Source organism: Antechinus flavipes, chromosome 2 (assembly GCF_016432865.1).
Source record: "Antechinus flavipes isolate AdamAnt ecotype Samford, QLD, Australia chromosome 2, AdamAnt_v2, whole genome shotgun sequence".
Classification (NCBI taxonomy): Eukaryota; Metazoa; Chordata; class Mammalia; order Dasyuromorphia; family Dasyuridae; genus Antechinus; species Antechinus flavipes.
This window is the reverse complement of record NC_067399.1, coordinates 572,238,505-572,250,868: the sequence shown is the minus strand read 5'-3', so window position 1 is coordinate 572,250,868 and position 12,364 is coordinate 572,238,505. Positions and strand designations below refer to the sequence as shown.

Below are 12,364 nucleotides of genomic sequence, written 5' to 3'. Positions count from 1 at the left end.
GGAAATCTCCTGTGTATGGAGCAAGGTATCACAACTGTCCTTTTGCACCCCCATATTTGGCAAAACTTTCTTTTTATCATACTCATACCAGGCTTTCAAGTGTAAGGAAGAGTTATGATAAAGCAATGATGGCATTGTATTTAAATAATGACTTGAAACTTGAATCCATAAAGAACAGGTTTTTTTAGATAGTAAAATGCAAAAGTAAGATCAGTTACACCATTGGAGGATAGACTGGAATTCTTTTTATTTCATCTTTAGGTCACATGTGAGACTTTTATAATACTGACAGTGCTGGAAGGACCTTTCCAGTACACTGGCCAAATCCAACCCTGTAACCATTACCAAGGCAGTATCCTACAAAAGAAAACAGAAAAGACACATTAATGATTCAACTAAGTTTGCTACTGCAACCAACCACAAAGAAAGTTAAGCTGTAGTAAATAAGTAAACAGGAAGATGACGTGTGTTGGAAAACTAAATTATTTGATTTAAGGGACCTAAGTACCCCACGAACTCTTCAGATTAAAACTTATTTAAAATGCATGACACATAACAAATATCATATGACAGATATCTGGGAGATGTTGAAAGCACATGAAATAGTTTTTTTTTGCCTTCTAAATCCTCACAGTACTTACCACAAGCTTCATTGTATTAGAGTTCTATAGTTTGTCCATATCCCATCTCCTTCACTCAACTGTAACCTCTTTGAGAGAAGGGATTATGTTTTATTCATCTTTGTATTTTCCCAGTATTTACTATAGTACCTTGTATATAGTAAGTGCTTAGTAAATGTTAATATATTGACCATTAACAGGAAGTCTTGTGTAGATTCAATCTATTGAGTCTAATTCAGAAGAGCCTCTGAAGTTTTAGAAAGATGGGAATTTGTGGGAAGCTTCCTAACTAGGGTAGGTATTTCTACATGGTTATCTGTGGATATATTAATCCTTGGGAAGGCAGCTAGAGGATCCATCTGAGTTTATAAGAGCTCATTAGCCTTCAAAACCTAGGTCTACTTCCTTTCCCTTCAAGTTTCCCTCCTTACTTGAAAAAGTATGATTGATGCCATTTCCATTAGGGTATGATTCAGACTAGATAGCAGGTCTCCCTTCTCTTGAGTGTACTGTGGGTTGTAACTATACTTGGTATGCTCTGTTGACTAGGGATAAATCTTCCAGCATAGATGAAAATCTAATGATAAGGCCTTTATAAAACAAGAATACATTATGATCTTGTGATATGGTAACTTTCTGAGACTTCTCTATAACACCCAGAATATTTGCAAGCCCCAGACCTAACACAAGAATGGAGCTTAGTGCTATCAAAAACTGAAGAAAATGTTAGACACACACACGACCCTCACAGAGTTTATAATCTAGTAGGAGAGTTAAGACCAATACACAAATAATTATTCATGAAGGATGTGATGTGTCATAAGAGAAGAATTCAGTATTATGTGAATTAAGAGAAAGGAATTGTTTTTGGTTGGGTGTTTGAGTCCTTACAAAGTGTTAACTCAGTAGAGTTGATAGAGACAATAATTATCTAATTTAGCATGGTTCAGTATGATTGATCTGATCTTACAAGGAGATGTTATGAGCCAGAACTTGAAACAAGGTACTAAGTGGAACTGATAGAAACAATGTTTGTGTTCACACTTTTAGAGAGCTCATATAAGCAAGAAGCTCTTAGGGCCAAAGAGCACTCTGGGAGATACAGAAGCCCACAAGCCCACTCTCGGAGGTGGAATCAGATCCATTCCATTTTCACCTTTGTGCTGGCTGGAGGCTGAAGAAAGCAGAGGCAGAAGCAAAGGACCAAGCTGCAAGAGCTCTTGGAGAAATAAATGTTTGGATTTTATCAGCTGGCTGTATTTGGGGTGATTATTACTCTGAACTGAAACTAAGGCTGCCTCCAAAAACCTCCCCAAGAAACCAGCCCCGAGAGAGAACTATTATATATTATAAAAAGAAGAAGAACACCACAGATGGGGATGATGTGGAAATTAGGAAAGACTCTCTGGAAGAAGGTGCCATTCGAGTGCAACCACAAAGACCTCATCTATATCTAGTCTGAGCCATACTATAATGGAGAAGATATCATCATGTTTTTTGAAGTAAGGGAGGATCTAGTTTTCAAAGACTTAGAGAGAATCAAACTAAATAAGCTCTTATAAACTCTGATCCCCTTTTCACAACTGACAGGAAGACAAACAGTGACCTATAGTGGCTCACAGCTGTCATTGGCTGGCAGAGTTGGAGATGTGTATGTGTGTATTATTATTATTATTATTATTATTACAACCTTGAATCTTGTTGTTAATTGAGCTCCATAACATTTAGGTAAAATATTGCAAGTCAATTTTGGGAAGGTAGGAAAAAAAAGAGAAATTTAAGAACAGTGAAAAACAAATCTAGAGGTAAAAACAGAATAATAGAATTTAAACTGGAACCTATTCCAGAGCTATAAAATCCAACCCTTCAATTTCACACACAGATAAGGAAACTGCAGCAAAGAAAAGTTAAGTGAACAATCCAAAACTACATAGCTAATAAGTAGGAGAATTAGGACTCAAGTCCAGATTCTTGGATTCCAAATTCTGTGCTGTTTCCCAATCATTTTAAAATTCCAAAATGAGCTATCTAAGATAGACCTAAAGATTTATCTTTCCTTCCTTCCTTGATCCCTTCTTTCTTTTATAAAAATAGTCACAAAAGAAATGTAAAGTCAGAGACACAGATGATCAGCCACTTGCGTGTAATTTCTCAGTTGACACTAAATTGGTTAGGAAACTCCTTGAATGGTCACCATTTGATCAGGCAAGGGATGAAAAAAAAAATCACTTTTATGAACATGAATTCTGTACTCTCAACTTTGGATTATTTTTCAAGACATACCTTAACAATAGTAAAAGAGCAAAGAATGCATGGAGGATTAATTGGTTACATTTGCATGGAATTATGCAAATAAAGTGACTAAAATAGCCATATCTTCTGATTCAGAAATTCTGTTAGACATAGGGGTCAGTGATAAAAAGAAAGTCTTTACAATCACCAAAATATTTATAGCATCATTTTTTGTAAAAGCAAAGAACCTTCCGGTTCTAAAGTAGGTGTCACTGTTGGGAGAATGGTTAGTTAACTAAACTGTGGTTCATGATTGTTATAATATTACTATGGCATAAAAAAAAGATAAATGATGACTATAGGAAAGATCTACAAGAACATATGCAAACTGAAGTAAGCAGAGTCAGAAAAACAATACATACAATACTGCAACGATGGAAACAGAAAGAACAATCACAACAAACAGTTGAAATTTAATGCTGCAACATTATAAAAACCATTGTGGTAAGAGTATGTGGATCCAATAGTGTGGAACACTACATATAACATCAGATTTATTCAGTGTGTTGATGATTGGTTTTGTTGGAATTTTTTTCTCTCTTTTTTTAAGAAAACTTCATCAGGGATAAATATCTCTATGGGAGCAAGAAGCAGAGGGATAAAAGTGAGAATGTAAGAGATTTTAAAAACAAAAGGTATTAGTAAAAATCTATTTTTAAAAGAATACATATTCCCAGTACTGAGGGCAAACAGCTTTTAGGATTTGCTAGACAAATCACAATGACATGATCAGGAGATATGGGGAGAGATAACAAATGCCATTCAAAGGACCCAAGAACTCTGAGGACCTAGAAGGTATATATTAGAATCATATATTAGAAGCACAAATTCTAGAATCCAACTTTTGGAAGGAGTCTCAGAAATCATCTAGTCTTACTCCTAACTAAAATACAAAACTCTTCCACTATATTTCAGGCAATTATGAACCAATCTCTGCTTGAACTCTTCCAATAATGAGGAATTCATTAATGAGGTAGTCCATTTCATTTTTAGAGAGCTCCAGTTTTTACAAAGTACTTTCTTACATTAAATCAGAATCTTCTTCAGTATAATTTAGATACATTAACTCTTTTCTTCCCTCTGAGGCTGAGCTGAATAAGTCTCATAATCTCCTTTCATATGGTAGTCTTCAAATATTAGAGGAAGGATGCTATATTTGTACCCTTTCCCATCAAAGTCTTTTCTCTCATACAGCCACCATTTTTTCTAACTGTTCTTTACATGGCATGGATACAGTCCTTTTAACATCCTAAGTAATTCTTTTTGGATACTAATGAATAAGCAAATTTAAGAAAAAGAAACATTTATAAAGCACTTACTATATACTAAGCACTGGGGAGACAAACATAAGCACAAAACAGATCCTTTTCTCAAGTTTACATTCTATTGGAGGGGGAATATTTAGTAAGCACCAACTACGTGCCAGGTAGTTAAGTGATGCAGTGGATAGAGAGCTGAATCTGAAGTCAAGAAGATTCTTCTTCCTGAGTTCAAATTTGGCCTCAGACATTTACTAGCTGGGTGACACTTTAACCAGTTAACCTCAGTTTTTTCATCTTAAAATGAACTGGAGAAGGAAATGGCAAATGAATCCAGCCTCATTGCCAAGAAAATTCCAAATAGGGTCATGAAGAGTCAAACACTACTGAACAATGACAACATGTGCCAGGCACTGTGCTAAGTATTTTCACAAAAATTATCTCATCTGATCCTTACTACAACACTCTGAAATAAGTACTATTGTCATTAATGCCATTTTACAGATGAGGAAATTGAGAAAGCAGAAGTTAAGAGATTTGTCTAGGATCACACAGTTAGTAAGTTTCTGAGACTAAACTGCAATTCAAGTCTTTTTGACTCTAGGTTCAGTGCTTTATTCACTATGCCATCTAGCTGCATTTAAAGAGACAACACACATAATAATTAGGAAGCCAGGGAAGGGAGTTAAGCTCCGGTTTAGCAATTTCTCTCCTAAAATGTCATGTTTCAGATCTAAGATAATATTCTAAATGAGATCTGATCAATACATACACTATTGAGCAGATTTGTTTTCCAGTTGTGTCAGACTCTTTGGGGTTTTCTTGGTAAAGATACTGGAATGGCTAGTCATGTTCTTTTTCCAAATCATTTCACATGTGAGGAAACTGAGGCAAACAGGGTTAAATGACTTGTGCAGAATATATCATAGTTTGCAAGTGTCTGAGGCCAGATTTGAACTCAGGGAGGTGAGTCTTCCTGACTCCAGGCCCAGCACTCTGTCTACTGTGTCAACTGGCTGCCTACATAGTAGCAGGGGACTATTACTTCCCTTTCTAGATACTATGTTCCTATGAATCAGTTACATTTTATACTAGCTTTGCTGGTAACATAGACTGTTAGTTCAAATTGAGTCTTTAGCCAAATAATTTCCTTAAGTCTTTTTTTTAGAAAGACCTCATATATGTTTGACATAAACCATCAACCTACCAAAAGACCAACAGCGTGATATAATGTGAAGAGCTTTGAAACTGAAGTCAAAAGACTGGGACTTGACAACTTTTCAATTTTCCCCATATAAAATTATCCTGATGAGCTCTGAAATCCTTTTCAGCACTAAAAAATCTGTGATTCTATGATTTTGAGTAACTAGTATACTCAAATAAAACTGGGAAGTAAAAAGATTGCTTTGGGCAACATTTATTTTGCTAAATAAACTATAGAATAACGTATGTGGTATGACTGAAAATCTATTAGTGAAAAACATATTAGTCAAATCTTTCTTTTTTAAAACATAATTTATTTACTTCATTAAATATTTCCCAATTACATGAAAAAAAAGTTTTAACATTTTTTCAAATTTTAAATTCTAAATTCTCTTGCTCCCTGTACCTTTCCCTCCTTCTTGAGAAGGCAAACATTTTGATATCCATTATACATGAATCACAATATCTCTTAATCACTACTGAGTTCCTGATACCCTAGCTTAAATGAGAAGAAAATAATAAATCATTTAAAATTAGTAGAAACTCTATCAAAAATGATAATAGTTCTCTGGGTTATTCCAAGATAGGAAAAGTATTGAACAAGACAGACTGGCCAACAAATTCTAGAATCATTTTCTTAAAAGACTGAAATAGTACACACGTGTGACTCTGGTGCCCTAAGGTTTATAGCCTGGCCTATAGCAATTCTCCATAACTAATGCAAACTGTGCCATTCAAGAGGCAGTCTCTAAAACATACATTTTCTGTCATCAAAAATATTCATCTTCCTTTCAAAATCAATATCACATTTTGATTCCTTATCCTCCCAGATCCTTCTTCATTTCAGCCTGACACCAAGATCTGTCATCGATCACTTTGGTTTAAATCTAATGTACCAAGACAAAATTTGTCAAGAGACAAAGTTCTTTCTTGTTCTCTTGTTCAGTTTCATTATTTTTATGTCAGTCATTGGTTGAATTACAATGTTCAGAAAACTCATTCCCCGGAAAATCCTATCAAGTAAAGAAGTTTTTTTTGTTTGTTTATTTGTTTGAAACACATTAATAATCTATCAAAATGACTTAGAACAGCAGTTTTCTAAAAGACAGGGGAAAGACCCAGAAGCAATAAGAAAAACTTTTCTCTCAATACTTTATAAATCCTCTGCATAGGGGCAGCTTGGTGGCACAGTGGATAGAGCACCAGCCCTGAAGTCAAATCCTCCTGAGTTCAAATCTGGTCTCAGACACTTAACACTCCCTAGCTGTGTGATCCTGGGCAAGTCACTTAACCCCAATTGCCTCAGCAAAAATAAAATAAATCCTCCTGTATAATGGTAACTCCTGGAATATTAAACTAAGTATTTTGAGAGAGCGCTGATTCCTTCAGATCATTACGGCATTAGGAAGAAAATCATTAAACTGTGAGACATATGGATTGAAAAAATAACCCTACTTTTTGCAGGAGAATATGGAATGCAATGATAATAAAGTATATTTGTCTTTAGTTTATATAGAAAGTCAATTGTAATGCCAAATCTGTTGTCACTTAATGACACAGAAGAGGAGATAATAGCCACACTGCTTCGATGAGTTGAGCTCTCTTAACCAGCTAAATGGTATAGCAGATAGAGAGCTGGACTTGAAGACCTGATCCCAAATCCCATCTCAGATACCAGCTGTGGGACAAAGCCAGTCATTTAATTTCTCTCAGCTTCAGATTCTTTATTTATAAAATGGAAATAATATTATCACTCTACATCCCAGCATTATTAGCAAGGATTAAATGAGAAAATATGCAAAATGCTTTACAAAATTTAAATTTAAAACATTATACAAAATGTTGTTGTTCAGTCATATACAACGTCTTTGTCGGGGTTTTCTTGTCAAAGAACTAGAGTGGGTTGTTATTTCCTTCTCTAGCTCATTTTACAGATGAGGGAACTGAAGTAAACAGGGTTAAATGACTTGTCAGGATCACACAACTAGTTAGTACCTCAGGCTGGATTTGAACTCAGGAAGATGCAAATATCAGCTATTATTATTAACCAAAGATAGAAATAAAATTTAAAATATCACTCTATTATTCTGGAACACAATCATGTTTCCTTTGGCCGGGGCCGGGAGGGGAAGAGAAGATAATGGGAAGTCACTAATATTGATATTTGAAAAATTAAAAAAAACCTAAAAATCAGAAAACATTTTTTAAAAGATTCTCGGGTTTATGTTTTGCTCAAGATCACACTGCTCATTATGTGCAGAGTTAGGATAAGACTAAAGTCCCCTTGTCTTTTTGTGCAGTGTTCTGGGGTTTTTGGCGGGGAGGAGAAGGGCAAAATTGTTGTTGATTTTTTTTTCCTCATAACCCAAACAGCACCATGACCCAGAAGGATGGAGACTTCATGAAGAGGCATAAATAGTCCATTAAAAATAATATGGCTAGCTTAGTCTTCAAGGACTTTTGTCTCCATATGGTATTTTCATCAACTGTTTCCTCAAGAAAAAAACGTAAATTTGAGGGTGGAGACTACTGACTTGTCTTTGTATCTCCAAGACACAGGACAAAGTAGGTGCTCATTAAATAAGCCAAAGGCCGCTGGCCTACAAATGAGTCCCACTTAGGCTGGCAAAAGGGAGCTGCACTGATTTGAAGAGAAGTGAGTTCTAATTTTGCCAGTGACATCAATCAGTTGTATGATCTTGAAAAAGTCACTTAAGAGGGTTTCAGTATCTTTATCTGTAAAAGGAGGAGCTGAAATTAGATCACCTCGAAGGTCACTTCTGGCTCAAATAACCTATAAGGCTACAAACTAGTAATAAGATTGCCACGCCACTACTGTCAGTTCCCCAGTCTACTCTTTCAGGAAGTTAATGAGTGGTGAAAGGCCCAAAGGCAATAAGGCAACATGAAAAAAAAAAAAAAAGAATAAAATGACATGGAAAATCCCCAAATTGGATAATAAACTTCTGAATAGTCAAAGTTGATGTTTTGTAGAGTCATAGAAATGTAATGTCGGAGGGAACATAATCTATAATAAACATGTCAAAAACAAAAACTTCATTATGCTGCTATGACATAGAAAAGAGAATTATAAAACCAATAGGATTTTAGATGTGAAAGAAGCATAAATTCATGCAAATGAAGCTTTCTTTGAGGCCCTAAAATTTTATGCTTTTGCGGTTCTGTCCTCTGTCAAAACAATATAATGAGCTCTTTATTTTTAGTCCACTAATTAGTTACTCTTACCTTGTCTACAAGAAAACCTTTCCTGTGGGGATAGAAAGGCTTCCACAATGACAAACTGCAGCAAAAACCTATTTTTTATAAAATTCTCTTTGAATAGAAATGCTGGTTTTACAAGATGAAAAATGAAAAGAAATAGAAAAAAGAGTATGATAGCCAAAATTCTCTCTCTTCCACAACATGGTTGTTTTTTCCCTAAAAAGTGAGAAAGCTGTCCTTAGGACTTGATTAATCAAGCCTCAAGATGTATCAATATAGACAGAGATTTAGGGGAGCCTTTGTCTATAACAATATACATTTTCAGGGAATAAAAATCTTGCCCATATGGGGTCAAGGCCCTTTAGATTTGGCAAATACACTGAGATGGAATAAAGCACCATACCCTACCCTGCTGATAATTTCCACATAGAGATGAGGAGGGCTGAGTCTATCAGAGCTAAGTGCTAGAGTACTGTTGATGAATATCCTTCCTCTGCTATGGCTAAGTAAATATCATTTTTTTATTGTTGAATAATCTATGAATGCTTCATTTTATTCTAATATCCATCCTGAACTCAACAGGTACCAACCTAAGAGAGGCATAATGAGAGATACAATGAAAATGAAAGACCTCCATTCATTTTTATTGAATTTCTGGATAGTCCTATTATTAATAAGAAAAAAGAAAGAACTTTATTTTTCTTATTTAAAACAGAAATTTTTAAAACAAAATTCTTAATGTTATTTAGAAATTATATGATTTAGTAGGTTAATAGCCTTGAACACCAATCATTTGGCTACCTTATTCTGATAGGATATATATGTGCCCCTAATAATCTTAACTTTTTAAAAATATTTCACCAATTTAACTAAAGCCCTCTAAATTTAATTTTTATATATTTATTTTCCCTTAGTCATCATTTTGATAGAAACTGAAAAAGTTATTTAAGTGGAAGAATTTCGAATTAAAAGGAAACCTAAGGGTCAGAAAACTATAGCTTGTGAGTAAAACCCAGCCTGCTGTCTATTTTTATAAGAATGGTTTTGACATTTTTACTTTAAACTGCAATTTTTAATTTAATTTAATTTAAATGTGATTTGCCAACCCCTGGATTAGAGATTATCTGATCCAATTCCTTTATGGGACAAACAGATGAGGAAAATGAGATCTAGCAATGTAAAGTTACTTGTATAAAGTCACCATAAATTAATGGCAGAGCCAGGCCTCCTGAAAGCAGGGTCAATCATCTTTCCACATTATGGCATACTGTGCGCTATATGAAAAATATAGTAGAAAGGACCATTTCCAAACCATTCAAAATTTCTTTAGAATCAAGGGATAAATGTGAGGTAAGCAATATAAGGCATCCCTGCAGATACATATCATTGTTATGATTATTTAGCCATTGTTTTAAAAAATCGTTCCTCAGGTACATATACAGTGGAAAGCAAACAAAACATGAAATTTGCCCAAAAAAGTCAATAATGAAATGTTGGGTGGAGAATGGGAAAGAGTAGAACTTTTGCAGGTATAAGAATGACAAAGGACCTGGCATTAATAAATACTTGTTGACTCAGCTTGGCAACATTTGAAAGGATCAGGGTGTTCTTACCTGTTATAATGACTTCATCTCCATCTTGCAAAAATTTTCGGGTCTGCCCATTCCCAAGATCAATGGCTTTAGTCCCCCGCCATGATAATTCCAACATGGATCCAAAGTTTTCAGGATTCTTAACAATGGAAATTGGGAACAGGAAGAGAAATATCATTTATTAGGCAGAGTGACTTACATTCAAAAGTTTAATAAAATCTAGCTGGATAGAATTGAGAAGTTTTTTATTAATAATAAAAAATCATAGGTATGGTTCACAATAATGGGTCATGGGACTTCTACAAATTGAAATCGCTGATTTGCCTGAGAAAGGGAGTCCCTCTCAAGACATCACAGAGTCAGAGACCTGATCACCAGAACAGGCTGTGTTCACTTATTCCTTAAGGGTGGAGAAATAAATATTCTTACTTGTTGTTCTCTTATTTTTAGATGGCTGGTATATCACTAGTCAATTTTCTCATAAGGCTACTATATAGATCACATGAAATAATGAGCACAGAAACACTCTGTAAATGGAAAAGTATCATATATATCTTTTTTTCTTTAAATAAAAAGTCCAATCTTTGGCCATTATCACAAGTAATAACAACAATAACTAATCTTTATGTAGCACTTAATATCTGCTAAGCCCTTTACAATTATTATTTCATTTGATCGTCACAACAACGCTGGGAAGTTATCCAGGGTCATTTAGCTAGTAAGTATCCAAGGCCAAATTTGAATTCAGTTCTTCCGGAATGCAGACCCAGTGCTTTAATCATTGTGCCTCCTAGCTACCCCACATAAAAACATTTAAATCCCAAGTTAACAAATGAGGAAACTGAGGCTGAGAAGTAAAGCAACTCATCCAAGTGAGCAGAGCTAGAATTAGAACTAATGTTCTTCAGTTTCTAATCTGGTGTTTTATCTCCTGTAGCATACTCTCTTCCATTATACTCTAGAGGTTGAAATTAACCAAATACATGATGTTTAATATTTTTCAGCATGCAAAATACCAGAACAAACAGAGAAGAACATGAATTATAGGGGGAAAAATCCTAAATTTGGAGTGCAAAGATCTGGATTCAAATCCTGGCTGTTCTCCTTTCTTCCCTGTTTGACCTTGAATAAGGATCTGAATAAAGGCAAGTCACTCAAACTCTCTGAGTCTCAATTTCCTCATTTGTAAAATGAAGTATTGAATGAGATGACTTTCTCAGTTCTAAATATATAATCTTTTATCACCTAACTTTGTTAAACGTCTGTTTCTACATTTGCCACATGGAATTAGACCATATAGAAGAAAATGGGGAGTGGGGGGGACACAGCTGGATAGAGTCTTTCTGGCCTTGAGTTGAGAATACATCTTTGTGAGTTCAAATCTGGCTTCAGACACTTACTAGCTATGTGAGCCTTGACAAGTCACTTAACACTATTTGTCTCAGTTTCCTCATCTGTAAAACGAGCCAGGGAGGAAAATGGCAAACCACTCCAGTATTTACTGAGAAAACCCTAACAGGGGTCAAGAAGACTCAGACACCACTGAGAACAACATTAAACAATAGATGCCTAAGTCACTTCCAGATTAAATTATATGAGCCTTTTGGCTCTCATCTTGATGGGAGTGTATCCAAATATGCATTTTTAAGAGCCCATGACTCTTCAGGTAGTTCAAAATCTGATCTATCAATGCATCCCAAGGTCCCAGGACTGTGTCATCTCCCCTGTTGAAGTAGGACCACTGGACCCTTCCATTTACTTGGTATTTGAATTACCTTGTAAGTTCTATACCCTCCAATGAGAATGTGATCTTCCTCAAAGTTGAGATTTTCTTGCTTTCTATTTGTATCTCTAGGACTTGGCACATAGTTCTTAAAATATGCTTTTTCATTTATTCAGAGGCACATAGATAGAAAAGGAAGAAACTCTATGGCAAGGACAGCAATGCCATTCTTGCTCTGTTTCCTCCTACCTCATCTGCTGCAACCTGGGAGACTGGGATAAGAGCATCACAGTACAGATTCTCTCATTGACTGATGATAGTTCTCTTTGAACCATTAACTCTGTCTTATATCATCATAGCATCTTTTTTTCTGTAGTCATTTAGATATACAACCATATTCTAGCCTCAAAGGTGCATTGAAGCAGATCATATTGGCTTTTAAGAGCCAATTGT

The 12,364-nt window shown here is 35.1% G+C and overlaps 1 protein-coding gene across 1 annotated transcript in view; it reads right to left on the bottom strand.

Moving 5' to 3' along the window:
- Positions 1-222: 222 nt before the first annotated feature.
- Positions 223-12,364, bottom strand: part of FAH (fumarylacetoacetate hydrolase) — a 59,074-nt gene continuing 46,932 nt past the window's right edge. The window contains exons 13-14 of the mRNA XM_051981155.1: positions 10,210-10,327; positions 223-357 (exon numbers count right to left, since the gene is read on the bottom strand). Of these exons, the coding sequence (XP_051837115.1) occupies positions 278-357; positions 10,210-10,327 (198 nt within the window). The 3' untranslated portion in view covers positions 223-277. The remainder of the gene's footprint in view (positions 358-10,209; positions 10,328-12,364) is intronic.